The sequence below is a fragment of the Aotus nancymaae genome, unplaced genomic scaffold (genome assembly GCF_030222135.1).
Source record: "Aotus nancymaae isolate 86718 unplaced genomic scaffold, 86718_ANA_hifiasm-v0.15.2.pri h1tg000009l, whole genome shotgun sequence".
In the NCBI taxonomy this organism is placed as follows: Eukaryota; Metazoa; Chordata; class Mammalia; order Primates; family Aotidae; genus Aotus; species Aotus nancymaae.
Genome location: NW_026988420.1, coordinates 12,922,195 through 12,941,154, shown reverse-complemented (window position 1 = coordinate 12,941,154; position 18,960 = coordinate 12,922,195). Strand labels below are relative to the sequence as shown.

The 18,960-nt window shown below is 36.5% G+C and overlaps 2 protein-coding genes across 3 annotated transcripts in view; one reads left to right on the top strand and one right to left on the bottom strand.

The window, feature by feature from the left end:
• Window positions 1-9,645, top strand: part of LOC105725923 (large ribosomal subunit protein eL8-like) — a 68,202-nt gene extending 58,557 nt beyond the window's left edge. The window contains exons 4-5 of the mRNA XM_064373560.1: window positions 1,203-1,806; window positions 1,958-9,645. Of these exons, the coding sequence (XP_064229630.1) occupies window positions 1,203-1,806; window positions 1,958-2,191 (838 nt within the window). The 3' untranslated portion in view covers window positions 2,192-9,645. The remainder of the gene's footprint in view (window positions 1-1,202; window positions 1,807-1,957) is intronic.
• The window catches only part of RB1 (RB transcriptional corepressor 1), a 160,941-nt gene that overhangs the window by 112,495 nt on the left and 29,486 nt on the right, over window positions 1-18,960 (bottom strand). For both annotated transcript variants that reach the window (XM_064373559.1, XM_012465151.2), the window contains exons 3-5: window positions 7,660-7,775; window positions 5,191-5,310; window positions 1,058-1,096 (exon numbers count right to left, since the gene is read on the bottom strand). In XM_064373559.1, the coding sequence (XP_064229629.1) occupies window positions 1,058-1,096; window positions 5,191-5,310; window positions 7,660-7,775 (275 nt within the window). The remainder of the gene's footprint in view (window positions 1-1,057; window positions 1,097-5,190; window positions 5,311-7,659; window positions 7,776-18,960) is intronic.

Below are 18,960 nucleotides of genomic sequence, written 5' to 3'. Positions count from 1 at the left end.
CATATCACTGAAAGAAAGTTTTCAAAATATATCTTTTGAGTGTTTTTTGTTGTGCCAAAAAAAAAAAAACTGACTAGTTAAATGCATAATAGAATGCAGTTCATTTTAAATGAATAATTTACACCTGAATTTATCTCTATTCATTTAATGTTTCTATATCTTAAAATTCTAAGATATGATATTTAGCCCACAGAATGGTATACATTCTTGACCATGAGAAGCTACAAAAAAAAAAAAAAAAAAAAAAAATTAAGAAAAAAAAGAATAGTACACATGTTGAGATGAAAATTTTGTAAAATACTGAATATCTCAATTCTAATAAAAATGTATAAAAGACATAGTATGCTATAATATACTTTGTTTCACATTACCGTAATATTTTTTGCTTTTTTTCTGATTAATTATCAACACTATGAACAGAAAAATAAAGATTTGGATGACTTTAGTTTGCCAATTTAACACTTTGCCTTGATAATCTTCCCATAGACATTCACTTTTTGGAATTAATAGATTGATATCAATTAATCAGTAAATATTCAATTTCCCTTTATATTAATCATCTTCAATACCACTCCAATGGGACTGAAAAATCTCATGTACTACTCATTCCGTTTCCAAGAAAAATCTCTGGAGCTCTACATGGGCACACTGTTAAAGCATGCATTATACATTTAAAATAATCATTTGGAAATTTTAAGACAGATTTTTACATTTATTCTCACACACAAATTATGCTGATTCTTGGTTAATAAAGTGCCTGTAACAGACCCTCAATAAAGATTTCATCAATGAATTTGCATTTTTCCCAGAGTTGGTGATATGTTGCCCTGAATCAATTTCCACCTTATTAGTTCTTCCGTATTGTATAAGGCATGTATTTTATACTATGTTCTTTGTGAGAAGATAAATAATCTACACAGCACTTAAATCTATGGGCTTAATTTATGAAGTGGCCTGCTATAATCAATCATACTAACCCTAACTATCAAGATGTTTGAGATTATTCCAGAAAAGTCTTTTTTTTTTTTTAAAGTGAAAAATTCTCTGAACTACTTACGAACTGCTGGGTTGTGTCAAATATATAAGTTCACACGTCCTGAAAAGAAAAACATTATGACTTTTTAAAATGTTAACTTTTAACATTTTTTTCATAATTTAGAAGTCATAGTAATTTTCTCATGCTTTATTCATCTTCCTTTAAGAAGTATGCATTTTAGCTTCCCGCCGCCCAAGATGCCGAAAGGAAAGAAGGCCAAGGGGAAGAAGGTGGCTCCGGCCCCTGCTGTCGTGAAGAAGCAGGAGGCCAAGAAAGTGGTGAATCCACTATTTGAGAAATGGCCTAAAAATTTTGGCATTGGACAGGACATCCAGCCCAAAAGAGACCTCACCCGCTTTGTGAAATGGCCCTGCTATATCAGGTTGCAGCGGCAGAGAGCCATCCTCTATAAGCGGCTGAAAGTGCCCCCTGCAATTAACCAGTTCACCCAGGCCCTGGACCGCCAAACAGCTACTCAGCTGCTTAAGCTGGCCCACAAGTATAGGCCAGAGACAAAACAAGAGAAGAAGCAGAGGCTGTTGGCCCGGGCCGAGAAGAAAGCGGCTGGCAAAGGGGACGTCCCCACTAAGAGACCACCTGTCCTTCGAGCAGGAGTTAACACCATCACCACCTTGGTAGAAAACAAGAAAGCTCAGCTGGTGGTGATTGCACACAACGTGGATCCCATTGAGCTGGTTGTCTTCTTGCCTGCCCTGTGTCACAAAATGGGAGTCCCTTACTGCATTATCAAGGGGAAGGCAAGACTGGACGTCTAGTCCACAGGAAGACCTGCACCACTGTCGCCTTCACACATGTTAACTCGGAAGACAAAGGTGCTTTAGCTAAGCTAGTGGAAGCTATCCGCACCAATTACAATGACAGATATGATGAGATCCGCCGCATTATCAAGGGGAAGGCAAGACTGGACGTCTAGTCCACAGGAAGACCTGCACCACTGTCGCCTTCACACATGTTAACTCGGAAGACAAAGGTGCTTTAGCTAAGCTAGTGGAAGCTATCCGCACCAATTACAATGACAGATATGATGAGATCCGCCGTCACTGGGGAGGCAATGTCCTGGGTCCCAAGTCTGTGGCTCACATCGCCAAGCTCGAAAAGGCAAAGGCTAAAGAACTTGCCACAAAACTGGGTTAAATGTACACTGCTGAGTTTTCTGTAAATAAAAATAATTAAAACAATGCAAATTTTCCTTCAAAAAAAAAAGTATGCATTTTATAAGCAAAAAAATGTACAGCTTTACTAAACAAAGTTCAAGTAGATTTTCCCAATTTATGACACTTCACATCACTGTAATATCTATTACAGTAACTGAATTCCCTATACTCATTTGTAACACTGTATTTGGTTGGAATCCTAGATCAGGTCATAAAAACCTACTTAACTGGTAATCATATATATTCATATAGTCTACCCTAAAATAAACAGGTTGATATCACAGTTAATCCTCTCAATTACTCTTCAGAAAAAAAAAGGTATAAATAAGATAGAAAAAATCCTGCTGATCTACCTGAGGTTAGTAAAGTTTACTCTAAATTATCTCATATGACTAGTCAATAAAAATTTTAAATCCCTTTTACAAAGGCCTGAGTGGCCTTTTGAGGCCAAATCAGACTGTTACTCCCTAGTTTAAAATCATTCAAGGCGTTTCCACTGCCCTAGGGGCAAAGTCCAAGATTACTATCAATCTGATCCCTTCCTACCTTTCAGCCATTAGCAATATCAAAGTACATCCTGATATCACTGCTTTGGCTTTGGACACATGCTAATCTCTAAGATGCTCGCTCCCAGTTCCCACTCATTTTGCTTGGTGAATTCCTATTTTTCCTGTAAACCCTAATCAGACATTGCCTCCTATAGTTTTTTTTCTCTGACCAAAATCACCACTATAGCTACCCTTCACCCTTAAACATATACAATGTAATGCTTTGTCCACTATATAATTTCTGCTTCTTACAACAGAAACAAATATCCAAGCAGATTCTTGATCTCAGACAGCAGAGCAAACAACTTGGAAGTATCCAGAGAAAATTACTATAGCCGGAAAAAAAATCAGAACTGTAGCCCAAATCACTCCTACGATCTAGTCCCAAAATTCTATATCTAGAAAAAAAAAACTGATGATTATGGATTTTGAAGTACTAGTATGTATGGAATACTCATTAAAATTGGCTGAAAGAAGTTTTTGGTTGTTTTGTTTATTAGAGAGGTAATATGTCCTCCTTACAAATGTAAGTTACTCATATAAAATTTAGGTTGACATTTTGGTAAACTCTGCAGTCATTTCATTCTACGCATTAGTGGTCTAGGTTTCTTCCTTACACACAGTTATAATCAGAGTATACCCTGCTGTATTTATTTAACATTAGAAGAACTTCCAATATTGTCATTATTCTTTATCAAATTGTATTTTATATTTATAATATTTTATGTTTAGATATGTTTAATATTTATTGTCTAACTTCAGTTGTGAATATACAGTTGTTTCCAGTTTTTCAGGGGTCTAAGTAATATTGTGACAAAAAAAATCTAAAGCTACATTATTTTTAGGACCATATTAAAATAAGCTCCCAAATATGAATTAAAAGATTGTAAACAAATTTAAATAGAAAAAAATTTAGAAAGTCACAATTAGGTAAATTTTAAAAGCCAAACACACACACACACACACACACACACACACACACGTATAATATTCTACTCAATGTAAAACAATACCTAATGGAAAGAAACATTCTAAAATATAAAAAGTGATTATCTCCAGTGTTGACATTTGGTTAATTCATATTTTATTTATGCCTTTCTGTGGTTTCCAAGAATTCTATAATTAGTTCATTTTTGTTATGCAAATTATTTAGATAATTTATCTCCATTAATAATTTTTTAAAATTCCCCTTTTTTCCTGTGCAAAAAGCTTCTACTCTCTTCAAGAAAGGACCGGGGACTGGGCACAGTGGCTCACACCTGTGATCCCAGCACTTTGGGAGCCCGAGGCAGGCAGATCAGGAGATCAGGAGTTAGAGACTAGCCTGGCCAGCATGGTGAAACCCCATCTCTACTAAAAATACAAAAAATCAGCCAAGAATGGTGGTGCATGCCCGTAGTCCCAGCTACTCAGGAGGCTGAGGCAGAATAATTGCTTGAACCCAGAGCAGTGAGGTTGCAGTGAGCTGAAATAGTGCCACTGCATTCCAGCCTGGGCAACAGAGCAAGACTCTGTCTCATAAATAAATAAATGGCCAATGCTATCATATTACAATTAAAACCAGAAACAAGAAAAGACATTCCTTCAAAAACCCTACGCCTTTGAGTTTTTTCTCTAATTTTCTCATCCTCCATCATAGTTGTGAAGTTTTAGTGACCAAAACAAAGAAAAAGGAAAGGAGGGGGGAAAAAAAGAGGCATCCTCCTAAGAAGATGCTTCTTTCCACCTCTATCTCCATCCTCATGCTCTCCAGAGTATCCAAGGACATGCCTCTTTTTCCCTTCGCCCTTTACCATGCTATTACACAATTGCTTATTTAGCTAACACAGTAACTTTCATGTTCTCTTAAACTCAAATGAAATGAGCCCCAAAACAAACATTATAACAGATATATGCCAATTTAAGGGCTGTAACATTTGGGTTAGGGGACTACAGTTTCGATGAAAAGTATAGAAAAAACTTAACCTAAGCATATTAATTACACTCCTACTTGAACCGTAATGGTCCTCTAAGCCACCATTGGGAGTATAAATCATTACTTCATAGTATAGGTTGCATATACCTTCCATTGCCAGTGTTTTCTCGTTCCAAACTAAATAACACTATTAGGAAGAAGTCTAAATTTACATCACCATTCTATTCAGAACCAGAAGTTTTCTGGCAAAGAAGGCTAAAATGGGATCTAAGCTTAAAGTTTTTTAAAAACAAATGGAAGACATGAAAGGATAGTAAAATGGTTAATTTTGCAGGAAGCATTCAGAATGCATATTACTGGATAAACAAGAAAGCTAAGAATTAATAGGCTAACATTAAAAGGGACAACTAAGAAGTAATAATAACTTCACTAAACAGGTTAAATAATTCCCAGAATATAAGTATGAACAATGACATAAAAAATTAGAGTGTAACCCTAATAAAAGGTTTACTTTACCTTTCTAATTTGCTGAAGAGTGCCAACAATACATTATACTTCTTCAACAGTCTTGACATAGCATTATCAACTTTGGTACTGGTATCAATTTCTTTTAGTAAGTCAAAGAATTTAAAGACACTATAAAGGAAAGAATAGAAAAAAGTAAATCACTAACCTTAAAATTTTGTGTTATTTCATTTTCAAATCATAGACATTTGAATTCAAAGATTATCTCTACATCAAATCACTACTATATCCTTTGGAAGGAATTACTTTTTGCAAAAACAATTAGTCTTCAACTTACACATCTATTATCTATGTACCTATGCTTATATCTATTTATCATTGAGAATACAAGAAAATGAAGGGTCACAAAGAGATATGCATATATTTATTCTATATCTGTCTATATGTTTAAAAAAACATGAGTTCACATCCATTTATCCAAGTCCAATATAAGACTATATGCTTCATTTTAGTGTTTCTCTTATAACTTTTCTTTGACAGTGGGAAACCTGGAACCTATTCATCTTTAGTTTAGTTTACTTACTCGTTTAAACAATCCCCCTGTAAGTAACCATCTTTCATCTCCAAAGCCATCCCCTCCCCCATGTGAGCACTTTTCTGTTCTGCTCAGAACTGACTCCCTATTCTGGACTTACCCCACCCCTTAGCATAGATACATTCTGCAACATGGTAGGGCTCTGACTCCCCATAGCATATCGCCCTCCTCATCTCACTTGTGCTCTGACTACCTGCACCAGCTGCCTGCACACCCTGCTTAGTCTCTGACACTGCACACAAGGCAGCCACATCAGGATGCCCCCATATAAAGGATGCCCTCCTTAGTCTACTTTGACTCTAACATCTTGCTCTGGGCCCTGCGGCACCCTCCTGCCAGAGATGCACACCAAAATGCATACTTTATTTGCCCCACCAATGATTTTAGAATTGAATTATTTTGGAAAAGGAAAGTTTATTTAAAAATTTTAAGTAGTTTAAATAATAACTTTAAGTCATTCTTTGTTACTATTTTCCATAAAAATTAACCTATTTGAAACATCAAAACATACATTTTCCAATAGGACATTAAAGATAGCATCATCAACTACATCTCACATGCTAATTTCTAATCATGAAGTTTGTATAAGGAATTATACCAAACCAGCTAACTGAACCAAAAGATAGTCACCTGACCCATCCATAGACTGTCCAGCAACCAATGAGTTATAGCCCTCACTCAAAAAATGGGCTGGACCAATCAGACACTTATCTTAAGAACTAAGAAAATAAAAGCTTCAGCTAATCAGCAGGGGAACCAAAAGGTTATTAAAGGATTAGGGGAGCTATGACAAGCTATGTGGAAAAGCAAATAAAGAAGGAGTAGAAATGACAAAGAATAGAAGATCAGCATGTTGATTAGAAGAGAAAAAAGAAAGGAACAAATGTGCAGATATATCCAGAGAAAAATCAGCCTCAGAATAGCATTGATTAAACAACTACTCTCAGTTCCAGTTTTTATGACATATATGGTAATACCTGTCCTTAGATTACCATGAAAACTGTAAACTGTTCCAACAAAGCCTTTATTCTAGGGGAAACTTAAGGGAAGAAAAGAAGGAAAAAAGAGAAGCAGTGAGTACTTGTGGTGTTGCAGGTATCGACTCTATGAACTATTTATTTCTATTATTTTGTGTATTTATGAATAACAAGGCTTTTGTTTCCACATTTTTAGATGTAGCAAAAAAAGTATTAGAAAAATGCAACAATTTAACCTCATTTAAATAAAACATCAATTATGTTTAATTCTAGATGTCTTTATTCAAGGAAAAACATAAATAATTACCTATTTGGTAAAAATATATACTGTTGCATTTTTGTAAATATGTTGCAAAGAAAACGACTGAAAGTCCTGGATGCTTTCTGAAGATGAAGTTCATACATTATTGAAAACAAATTAATAAACTCTTCTCATAAGGCTTATAAGCTCAACAACAAGCACCTATTAAGTAATTATTGGCTCAAGTATTGGAGCATGTTCAAATCAATATATAATCTGAAAAAAATATATTTAATTATAATATCCTCTATATTAAAACAATCTTAAACTTTAATAAATCTTACCTAAATCCCTTTAAGATAAACTCAAACTACTTATATAAGAGTTTTCATATAAAACATGCCTATTTTATAAATCCTTGCTTTTCTGTTCACTTTATTAACAGCCAAAATTAAGAAAGCTTACATATGAATAGTGAGAGACCCAATGAAATTTTTTTCCAGGACACAAACTGCTACATCTTAAATACAGCATAAATACACTTTCATAAGGGCTCCATGAGAGAATGACAGTTCACTATTTGACCCAAGTTCTTTACGTTTTACTTAATTTTAGCATTTCTCACTAATTCACTGGTCTATTAAGAGGAAAGGCCAGAATTCATTTCCTTTTATGGCAGAGGCTTATACTTATACAAGAAACTTTACCTGATTTCTATGTTTTTCTGTAGTTCAGTAAAAGTGAACGGCATCTCATCTAGGTCAACTGCTGCAATAAAGATACAGATTCCCCACAGTTCCTTTTTCTTTTGAATATAACCTCCCTGGGAACAAAAAATAAAGATCAAATATTTCATTAAATAATTCACACACTGGAAACTGTGTTAAAACTGTATTATAACTAATTTTTTCTTATTCAGCATGCAAAATAAATGTTCAAAATACTTACTAAATATTCATAACACATCCTTCTGATGGTATATAATATTTGAAAGCATTTCGCTTCACACTAATAACAAACATTTGAATTTTATATTGTAAGGCAAAAAAGTACTAGAAAGATCAAATAATTAAATAAGTTACTGTGGAAACTTCAGGGATCAGTCAATTCCTCATAATAGTTTCATTTTTGAATAACCCAATGTCATCAAAGCCAAGTTAAGAGATTTAGAGTCCATAACATATAACTGTTTGAAAAAAACAAGCCCACATTCTTATTTGCTTATTCTTTCCTTGCTCTAATTCATTCATTTCTTTTATCAATTTATTCATTCAAGTATTTTTTAACCTTGTATTTCATGTTTCTGTTTCTTAACTGCCTTCTTTGTAAAACAGAAATAATACGTACCCCGTTTTGTAAGAATTAAATGAAATGATATTTATAAAGCCTTAGGCATAGCATAAAGCATATAGTTAGTTCTTAATGAGTGATGGCTATCATTATCACTAGAATACTTTTTCAGTAACTTTAGAATACGTTTTTCCCCACAATATATACCACCTCTAAATATTAAATTTTATAAGTAAAATTTGGATTATATTAAGTTGGAAACAAAAGAGAAATGTCAAATTAATGTTCATTAAATAGTTAGACCTATTTATTTAAACTGGAGATTACAATAGAGCTAAAAAACATATAATGCAATTTTATGTTGTTTTGAAAAGTGAGTTGCTCTGGATTATCAAATTTTACAAGTAATTAAATGTTTATCACCATCCAACTCTAAACTTTTTCTTAATTTTAGCTACTTGGGATGTAAATATTTTAAAACTTAAATTACAATTATATACCAACTACAACAGTGAAAATGTAAAAGACTGACAACATCAAGGGCTGGTGAGGATGTAGTGCAATGGAACACTTAAACATCACTGGTGAAAATATAAAATGGCACAATCATTTTGGAAAACAAGTTTGGCAATTTCTTATAAAATTAAATATGCACTTTCCATAACACATAGCGATTCCATTCCCAGATATTCATACCCAAGAGAAATGGAAACATTATATGTAAATGTCCATAGCAGCTTCACTCATAATAGCCAAAAACTACAAACAACCCCAATATATATATAAAAAAAAAAGTTCATGGATAAATTGGGGTATATCCCTACAATGGAATATTATTTGACAATAAAAAGGAAATGTCCTAATAAATATAACAACATAGATAAATTTCAAAATTATTACACTGAGAAAAAGCCAGACTCAAAAGGATGCACTGCATGATTCCTTTCCTATGAAATTCTAGAAAAGGCAAAAACAATCTTTAAAGTCAAAAAGTAGATCAGTAGTTGCCTGCAAAACAGAGGGGAGGTGTTGGGAAATGACTGCAAAGGGGAATGAAATAACTTTCTGGAGTCATCAAAAAGTTCCCTATCTTAATTGTGGTGATTACATAAGTGAATATGTCTGTTAAAATGTATTGAACTGTGCACTTAAAATTGGCATATTTTGTGTATGTAAATTATACCTCAATAAGTTTGATTTTGAAACTACATTACATACTTTCTGAAACTGAAATACAAAGTTATACTGCTTCATTGTTGTGATGACTAAGTATATATATATTTTAATAAAATGAACAAACAACTTTTGTATTTGCATTTATGTTAATATGATCAATTTCTTGAGAACTAATAAGATGTCAAAGGTTGTGTGTCTCTTTAATAAATAACCCCAACTACCATAGTCTTTGAATTTTTATGCTTACTTCTTATCATTTTGGTTTGTTTCTTCGTGCTCAGGCTAGTAACTGTTGAACATAACTGCTCACAATATATATCCTTTCATCAACTCCAGCCTTTTTTTTCTCTCTCTTTTAAAGATTAGAAAGTGAAGTGAAAGTTGCTAAAATTTAGTATGTTGTTTATCCAATTTTTAAAACAGCGAATTTTATTAGGACAGTTATTAGCCAAAACAATTAAACAGAGGATCATCTGATACAATAAAAGGCCTAAGCAAAATGTTCTACAAGTAGGTTCTGATTTTTAAGGCCCTGAAGAACTACAAGCAAAATGTGACCTTTACTTCAGATGTGGCTTGTCTTTTTACTTTCTTTAGAAGCATATTTCAAGGAACAGAAGTTTTTAATTTTGATTAAGCTCAATTTATTATTTTTTTCTTTTATGGGTTATGCTTTCAGTGGTAGTATCTATGAACTCTGCCTAACCCAAGCTCATTAAGATTTTCTCCTTTGTCATCGTCTAGAAGTTTAGGTCTATGCTTCATTTCTGGTTAGTTTTTACAAATTGTGTGAGGTAAAAATTGAAGTTCATTTTCTGTATATGGATACTCAATTGCTCCAGCATTATTTGTTGAGAAGAATATCCTTCCTCCATTACCTTTGCACTTCTGCAGAAAATGAACTTACAATATATTTTATATATATGTGTGTGTGGGTCTACTTCTGGATTATCTGTTCTGTTCCACTGATCTCATCTTTTTTCACGAATATCATAATGTTTTCATTATTGTAGTTTCATATATTTTGTTTATTTTTAGTTGAATTTGATTCAAGATTTTTCAATCTAAAAAAGTCATTGGATTCACTTCTTATTGTACAGATTAAAAATTAAAGACTAGAGTTAAGACTTGCTCAACACAACCAGTTAATTATCACAGACCCCAAACCCACATTTCCTAACACTTAATTTAGTAATCTTCCATTAAAGGGTTCTTCCTTATTACATTTCTATATCGATGTCCTTAACATTTTCGCTATTGAAATCCTTAGTCTCACTGCCCCCATCAAAGACCCCTAGTTAAGTTCTGTCCTCTTAACTAGGGGTCTTGATTTCTATTTTACTGAGAAGGCTGAAGATGCAAAATATTAAAAACAAAACAAAACAAAACAAACCAACCTCATATTCTTCTCCACAACAACTTTTTTTTTTTTTTTTTTTAGAAACCAAGTTTCACTCTTCTTGCCCAGGCTGGAGTGCAGCGGCACAATCTCAGCTCACTGCAACCTCTGTCTCCCAGGTTCAAGTGATTCTCCTGCCTCAGCCTCCCAAGTAGCTGGGATTACAGGCACACACCACTATGCCCAGCTAATTTTGCATTTTTAATACAGATAGGATTTCACCATGTTGCCCAGGCTGGTCTTGAACTCCTGACCTCAGGTGATCTGCCTGCCTCAGCCTCCCAAAGTGCTGGGATTACAGGCATGAGCCACCATGCCTGCCCCCATATCAAATCGTTTCTAATCATCATATATTCTGGCCTTTCTCAAAATGTTTCTGCATCTTCGTCTATAAATTCCTCTTCTCTTCTGACCTCCTCCATTCTCAAATTAAAAACTCTAATACCACCCCTACTCTCTTCCATTTTAGATCACACTGCCTCTCATCTCCTTCAAGACCTAGTGTATTAATTATTTTCTCTGTCTTTTATAGTTTCTGTAACAGTTCTCTCTCTCTCAAAGTTTCCCTTTGGCTACAGGGAAGCTCGCAATATCTTTAAAAAAGAATAAATAACAAGGTCCCTCCATCCCTGGACCTTATAAAGCTACTGACTTCACTACACATATACTCCACATCACTATATACATACCTCTCATTGTTCCCACTATTCCCACACACACTCACCATACACACTATCACAGTACACACACACTGCACCCACTGAACACACACCCCTCTTGACATACAAATACTATTTTACTGAGGTTATTCTCTAAGTCCTCAAAGATCTTGGCTTTCTAAGTCAAATGGCCTTTTTTGGTTTCATCCAGAAAGATCTATATGCAGCATCTGACATTGTTGCAATTTTTCTCCTTCAATCTACCTCCATGCAACTTTTTTCATTAGCTTTATTAAATGCCCTCACATCCTCATTCTCTTCTCCTTTTCTCTCACAAACTTTTCATGGAGTTTCTCAACCCGATGGGCTTTCTTCCCACCATTCTCTTTTTTCCTCAGCACACTCATTCGCTCCTATAGCCCACATCATCTCCTTATACAGATGGTTCTCATATCTCATTCTGCTTTCCAGCCTGATTCCTCTTTTAAGCTCCAAGTTTCCTTTTCCAATAACAATTTGCAATCTAAAATCTGCAACTGATGTGTTTTCTAGAAAATTCAGATGAAAATTATGAAAAGGGCTCAGGATAGCACTGTAAAAATAGTTAAAACAGGTGGCTGGCAAGATGGCCAAATAGGAACAGCTCCGGTCTGCAGCTCCCAGCGAGATCAATGCAGAGGGCAGTTGATTTCTGCATTTCCAACTCAAGTACCCAGTTCATCTCATTGGGACTGGCTAGACAGTGGGTGCAGCCCACAGAGGGTGAGCAGAAGCAGGTGGGGCGTCCCCTCACCTAGGAAGTGCAACAGGTTAGGGAACTCCCTCCCCTAGCCAAGGGAAGTCTTGAGGGACTGTGCCACGAAGAACAGTGCACTCCAGCCCAGATACTACACGTTTCCATGGTGTAGAATCCTTTCGCAACCCAAAGACCAGGAGATTCCCTCAGGTGCTTACACCACCAGGGCCCTGGGTTTCAAGCACAAAACTGGGCAGCCGTTTGGGCAGACACTCAGCTAGCTTCAGGAGTTTTTTTTTCATATCCCAGTGGTGCCTGGAATGCCACCTGGAAAGGGGGCTGAAGCCAGGGAGGCAAGTGGTTGAGCTCAGCAGATCCCACCCCGACAGAGCCCAGCAAGCTAAGATCCACTGGCTTGAAATTCTCACTGTCAGCACAGCAGTATGAAGTACACCTGGGATGCTAAAGCTTGGTGGGGAAGGGACATCTACCATTACTGAGGCTTCTTGAGTAGAGTAGACAGTTTTCCCCTCACAGTGTAAACAAAGCCTCCAGGAAGTTCAAACTGGATGGAGTCCACCGCAGCTCAGCAAAGCCACTGTAGCCAGACTGCCTCTCTAGATTCCTCCTCTTCGGGCAGGGCATCTCTCAAAATAAGACAGCAGCCCCAGACAGGTGCTTATAGATAAAACCCCAACTCCCTGGGACAGAGCACCTGGGGGAAGGAACGACTGTGGGTGCAGCTTCAGCAGACTTAAATGTCCCTGCCTAGCAGCTCTGAAGAGAGCAGAGGATCTCCCAGAACAGCACTTGAGCTCAGCTAAGGGACAGACTGCCTCCTTGAGTGGATCCCTCACCCTGTGCCTCCTGACTGGGAGACACCTCCCAGCAGGGATCAACAGACACTTCATACAGGAGAGCTCCAGCTGGCATCTAGCTGGTGCCCCTCTGGAATGAAGCTTCCAGAGCAAAGAACAGCAATCTTTGCTGTTCTGCAGCTCCACTGGTGATACCCAGGCAAACAGAGTCTGGAGTGTATCTCCATCAAACTCCAGCAGACCTACAGAAGAGGGGCCTGACTGTTAGAAGGAAAACAAACAGAAAGGAATAGCCTCAACATCAACAAAAGGGACATTCACTCAAAAACCCCATCCAAAGGTCACCAGCATCAAAGATCAAAGGTAGATAAAGCCATGAAGAGGAGAGAAAACCAACACAAAAAAGCTGAAAATTCCAAAAACCAGAATGCCTCTTCTCCTCCAAAAGATAAAGGGAACAACTCCTAGCCACCAAGGGAACAAAACTGGATGGAGAATGAGTTTGACAAATTGACAGTAGGCTTCAGAAGGTGGGTAATAACAAACTCTTCCCAGTAAAAGGAGCATGTTCTAACCCAATGCAAGGAAGTTAACCACCTTGAAAAAAGGTTAAAGGAATTGCTAACTGGAATAACCAGGTTAGAAAAGAACATAAATGACCTGATGGAGCTGAAAAACATAGCACAAGAACTTCATGAATCATACACAAGTATCAATAGCCAAATAAATCAAGCAGAAGAAAGGATATCAGAAATTGAAGATCAACTTAATGAAACAAAGCATTAAGATTAGAGAACAAAAGAATGAAAATGAATGAACAAAGCCTACAAGAAATACGGGACTACATGGAAGGACCAAACCTATATTTGATCGGTGTACCTGAAAGTGACAAGAAGAATGGAACCCAGTTGGAAAACACTCTTCAGGACACTATCCAGGAGAACTTCCCCAACCTTGCAACACAGGCCAACTTTCAAATTCAAGAAATACAGAGAAACCACAAAGATACTCCTCGAGAAGAGCAACCCCAAGATACATAACCGTCAGATTCACCAAGGTGGAAATGAAGGAAAAAATCTTAAGGGCAGCTGGAGAGAAAGGTCAGGTTACCCACACAGGAAAGCCCATCAGACTAACAGCAGATGTCTCTGTAGAAACCCTAAAAGCCAGAAGAGAGTGGGGGCCAATATTCAACATTCTTAAAGAAAAGAATTTTCTTTTAGATTCTGGATGGAGCCCACTGCAGCTCAGTAAAGCCACTGTAGCCAGACTGCCTCTCTAGATTCCTCCTCTCCTGGCAGGACATCTCTCAAAAAAAGACAGCAGCCCCAGACAGGTGCTTATAGATAAAACCCTGGGACAGAGCACATGGGGAAAGGGGTGGACCATCGACACTATGAAAAAAAAACTTCATCAACTAATGGGCAAAATAACCAGCTAGAATTTCATATCCAGCCAAACTAAGCTTCATAAGCAAAGGACAAATAAAACCCTTTACACACAAGCAAATGCTGAGAGATGCTGTCACCACCAGGCTTACTTACAAGAGCTCCTAAAGGAAGCACTAAACATGGAAAAGAAAAACTGGTACCAGCCACTCCAAAAACAAACCAAATTGTAAAGACCAGCGACACTATGAAAAAACTGCATCAACTAATGGGCAAAATAACCAGCTAACATCATAATGACAGGATCAAAAATTCACACATAACAATATTACACATAAATGTAAATTGGCTAAATGCCCCAATTGAAAGACACAGACTGGCAAATTGGATAAAGAGTCAAAACCCATAAGTGTATTCAAGAGACCCATCTTATGCGCAAAGACACACATAGGCTCAAAATAAAGGGATGGAGGAATATTTACCAAGCAAATGGAAGGCAAAAAGAAGCAGGGGTTGCAATCCTAGTCTCTGATAAAAGAGACTTTAAACCAATAAAGATCAAAAAAGACAAAGAAGGGCATTACATAATGGTAAAGGGATCAATGCAACAAGAAGAGCTAACTATCCTCAATACATATGCACCCAACACAGGAGCACCCAGATACATAAAGCAAGTTCTTAGAGACCTACAAAGAGACTTAGACTCCCACACAATAACAGTGGGAGACTTTAACACCCCACTGTCAATATTAGACAGATCAACGAGACAGAAAATTAACAAGGATATTCAGGACTTGAACACAGCTCTGGACCAAGCAGACCTAATAGACATCTACAGAACTCTCCACCCCAAATCAACAGAATATATATTCTTCTCAATACCACATCACACTTATTGCAAAATTCACCACATAACTGGAAGTAAAAAATTCCTCAGTAAATGCAAAAGGACAGAAATCATAACAGTCTCTCAGACCACACTGCAATCAGATTAGAACTCAGAATTAAGAAACTAACTCAAAACTGCATAACTATATGGAAACTGAACAACCTGCTCCTGAATGACTACTGGATAAAAAACGAAATTAAGGCAGAAATAAGTAAGTTCTTTGAAACCAATGAGAACAAAGACACCACATACCAGAATCTCTGGGACACAGATAAAGCAGGCTTAAAAGGGAAATTTAGAGCACTAAATGCACACAGGAGAAAAAGGGAAAGATCTAAAATTGACACCCTAACATCACAATTAAAAGAACTAGAGAAGCAAGAGCAAACAAATTCACAAGCTAGCTGAAGACAAGAAATAACTAAGATCAGAGCAGAACTGAAGGAGATAGAGACACAAAAAACCCTTCAAAAAAAAAAAAAATCAATGAATCCAGGAGTTGGTTTTTTGAAAAGATTAACAAAATAGATAGACCACTAGCCAGACTAATAAAGAAAAAAAGAGAGAAGAATAAAATAGACACAATAAGAAACGATAAACAGGTTATCACCACTGATCCCACAGAAATACAAACTACCATCAGAGAATACTATAAACACCTCTACACAAAGAAACTAGAAAATCTAGAAGGAATGGATAAATTCCTGAATACATACACCTGCCCAAGTCTAAACGAGGAAGAAGTCGAATCCCTGAATAGACCAATAACAAGTTCTGAAACTAAGACAGTAATTAATAGCCTACCAACCAAAAACAGTCCAACACCAGATGGAGTCACAGTTGAATTCTACCAGAGGTACAAAGAGGAGCTGGTACCATTCCAAACAATAGAAAAAGAAGGACTCCTCCCTAACTCATTTTATAAGGCCAGCATCATCCTGATACAAAAAGCTGGCAGAGACACAGTAAATAAAGAAAATTTCAGGACAATATCCCTGATGAACATCGATTCAAAACTGGCATTGATAAAATACTGGCAAACTGAATCCAGCAACACATCAAAAAGTTTATCCACCACAATCAAGTCAGCTTCACCCCTGGGATGCAAGGCTGGTTCAACATATGCAAATCAATAAACTTAATCCATCACATAAACAGAACCAATGACAAACACCACATGATTATCTCAATAGATGCACAAAAGGCCTTCAATAAAATTCAACATCCCTCCATGCTAAAAACTCTCAATAAACTAGGTATTGATGGAATGTATCTCAAAATAGTAAGAGCTATTTATGACAAACCCACAGTCAATATCATACTGAGTGGGCAAAAGCTGAAAGCATTCCCTTTGAAAACTGGCACAAGACAAGGATGTCCTCTCTTACCACACTTGTTCAACATAGTATTGGAGGTTCTGGTCAGGGCAATCAGCAAGAGAAACAAATAAAGGACATTCAAATAGGAAGAGAGAAAGTCAAACTGTCTCTGTTTGCAGATGACATCATTGTATATTTAGAAAACCCCATAGTCTCAGCCCAAAATCTCCCTAAACTGATAAGCAACTTGAGCAAAGTCTCAGGATACAAAATCAACGTGCAAAAATCACAAGCATTCCTATATACCAATAATAGACAGAGAGCCAAAACATGAGTGAACTCCCATTCACAACTGATACAAAGAGAACAAAATACCTAGGAACACAACTTACAGGGGATGTGAAGGACCTCTTCAAGGAGAACTACAAACCACTCTTCAAGGAAATAAGAGAGGACACAAACAAATGGACAAACATTCCATGTTCATGGATAGGAAGAATCAGTATCATGAAAATACCCGTATTGCCCAAAGTAATTTATAGATTCAATGCTATCCCCATCAAGCTACCATGCTACCATGGACTTTCTTCACAGAATTAGAAAAAACTACTTTAAATTTCGTATGGAACCAAAAAAAGAGCCTAGATAGCCAAGACCATCTTAAGCAAAAAGAACAAAGCTAGAGGCATCATGCTACCTGACATCAAACTATACTACAAGGCTACAGTAACCAAAACTGTATGTAAAAATACCCAACATATAACGTTAAGAAAAAAAAAACAGCAGAATAAAAATTCTTCACATATTTTGATTCCAATTTTGTGAAAAAACAAAGAAGAGAAAAAAATATATATATATTAAAATGTTCATGATTATCTCTACATGGTAGGATTTTGAACATTTTCATTTTTCTCATTAATCCTACATACATTTTCTAAATTATCTATGATTATAAAATAGGAGAAAAGTCTATTAAAGTGCTACAATTACATAAAGCAGGAGAGAGTAAAATTAGAAATGCTCAATAAAAATCTTTAAATTGCCAGGCGCGGTGGCTCACGCCTGTAATCCCAGGACTTTGGGAGGCCGAGGAGGGTGGATCATGAGGTCAAGAGATCGAGACCATCCTGGTCAACATGGTGAAACCCCGTCTCTACTAAAAATACAAAAAATTAGCTGGGCATGGTGGCGCGTGCCTGTAATCCCAGCTACTCAGGAGGCTGAGGCAGGAGAATTGCCTGAACCCAGGAGGCGGAGGTTGCAGTGAGCCGAGATCGCGCCATTGCACTCCAGCCTGGGTAACAAGAGCGAAACTCCGTCTCAAAAAAAAAAAAAAAATCTTTAAATTATCAAAATTTTACTCACATATATTACAGTTTAAATCAAAATCTACAGTCAGTACTTGAAGAGATTACCTATTATATCATCATTTAGTTGAGTTCATTTGAACCAATCTAATGATAACCCCTAATTAGTGACAACGTATACTTGCTTTTTTTAAATTTACAATGCACTTACTTACAAAAGAGCTCCACCAAGTGGTGACATAAATCATGCTGAAAATATCAGAAAATTACTACTATGCATGCACTAACATAAATTTAAGTTGCAATTTCAAAAGTTAAAAGTAATGTTCTCTCTAGCTTGCACTTTGTGAAAGATAAAAATAAGTCATAAGAAACATGTGCTCTACCTCAGGGTCAAAAGATGCATCCTTACACACAGTTCATGAGACTATAATAAATAATTAGCAGGAGGGTTACAGTAAATGAAATATGAAGGTATTACAGGGAAATGGGGGGAAAGCTGCCTTTATCTTCTACTCCTGAAATTCCTCCTTACCTAGGTGATATGTAGGAACAAAAGGAATAAGCTAAGACGTCAGAAAATTCCCCTCTCATCTGTATAACATGAGCTTACAGCAGTCTAGTATTAAGGACATTCTTGGATGTGCACAGAAGTAAAAGGCAAGAATGGCAGTGCCAAGAAGATGACCTTACTTGTACCCAATCACATTTCTGAAACAACACGCAGGGGTGAATACCGTCTGAATCAATCACCCAGTTACACAATGCGTTTGTGGGAAAGAAAGTTGATTCTATTTCCAGAAAAGCACATACCTGGCAAATTCAGATTTATGTGGCCATCTGCCCAAAAGTTGAATACCTGGGACTCCCCTACCTTACGAATTCCTACAGCTCATGCAGCATATAGTCAGAAAAAATAAAAATAACTTTGAAAAACTCCTAAGGAATTCAGTTCATAAACCTATGTAGGCTCTCAATGGAACTGTGACTTGCTTGCTTGCTCATTTGTCCCTATCTCAACTACATA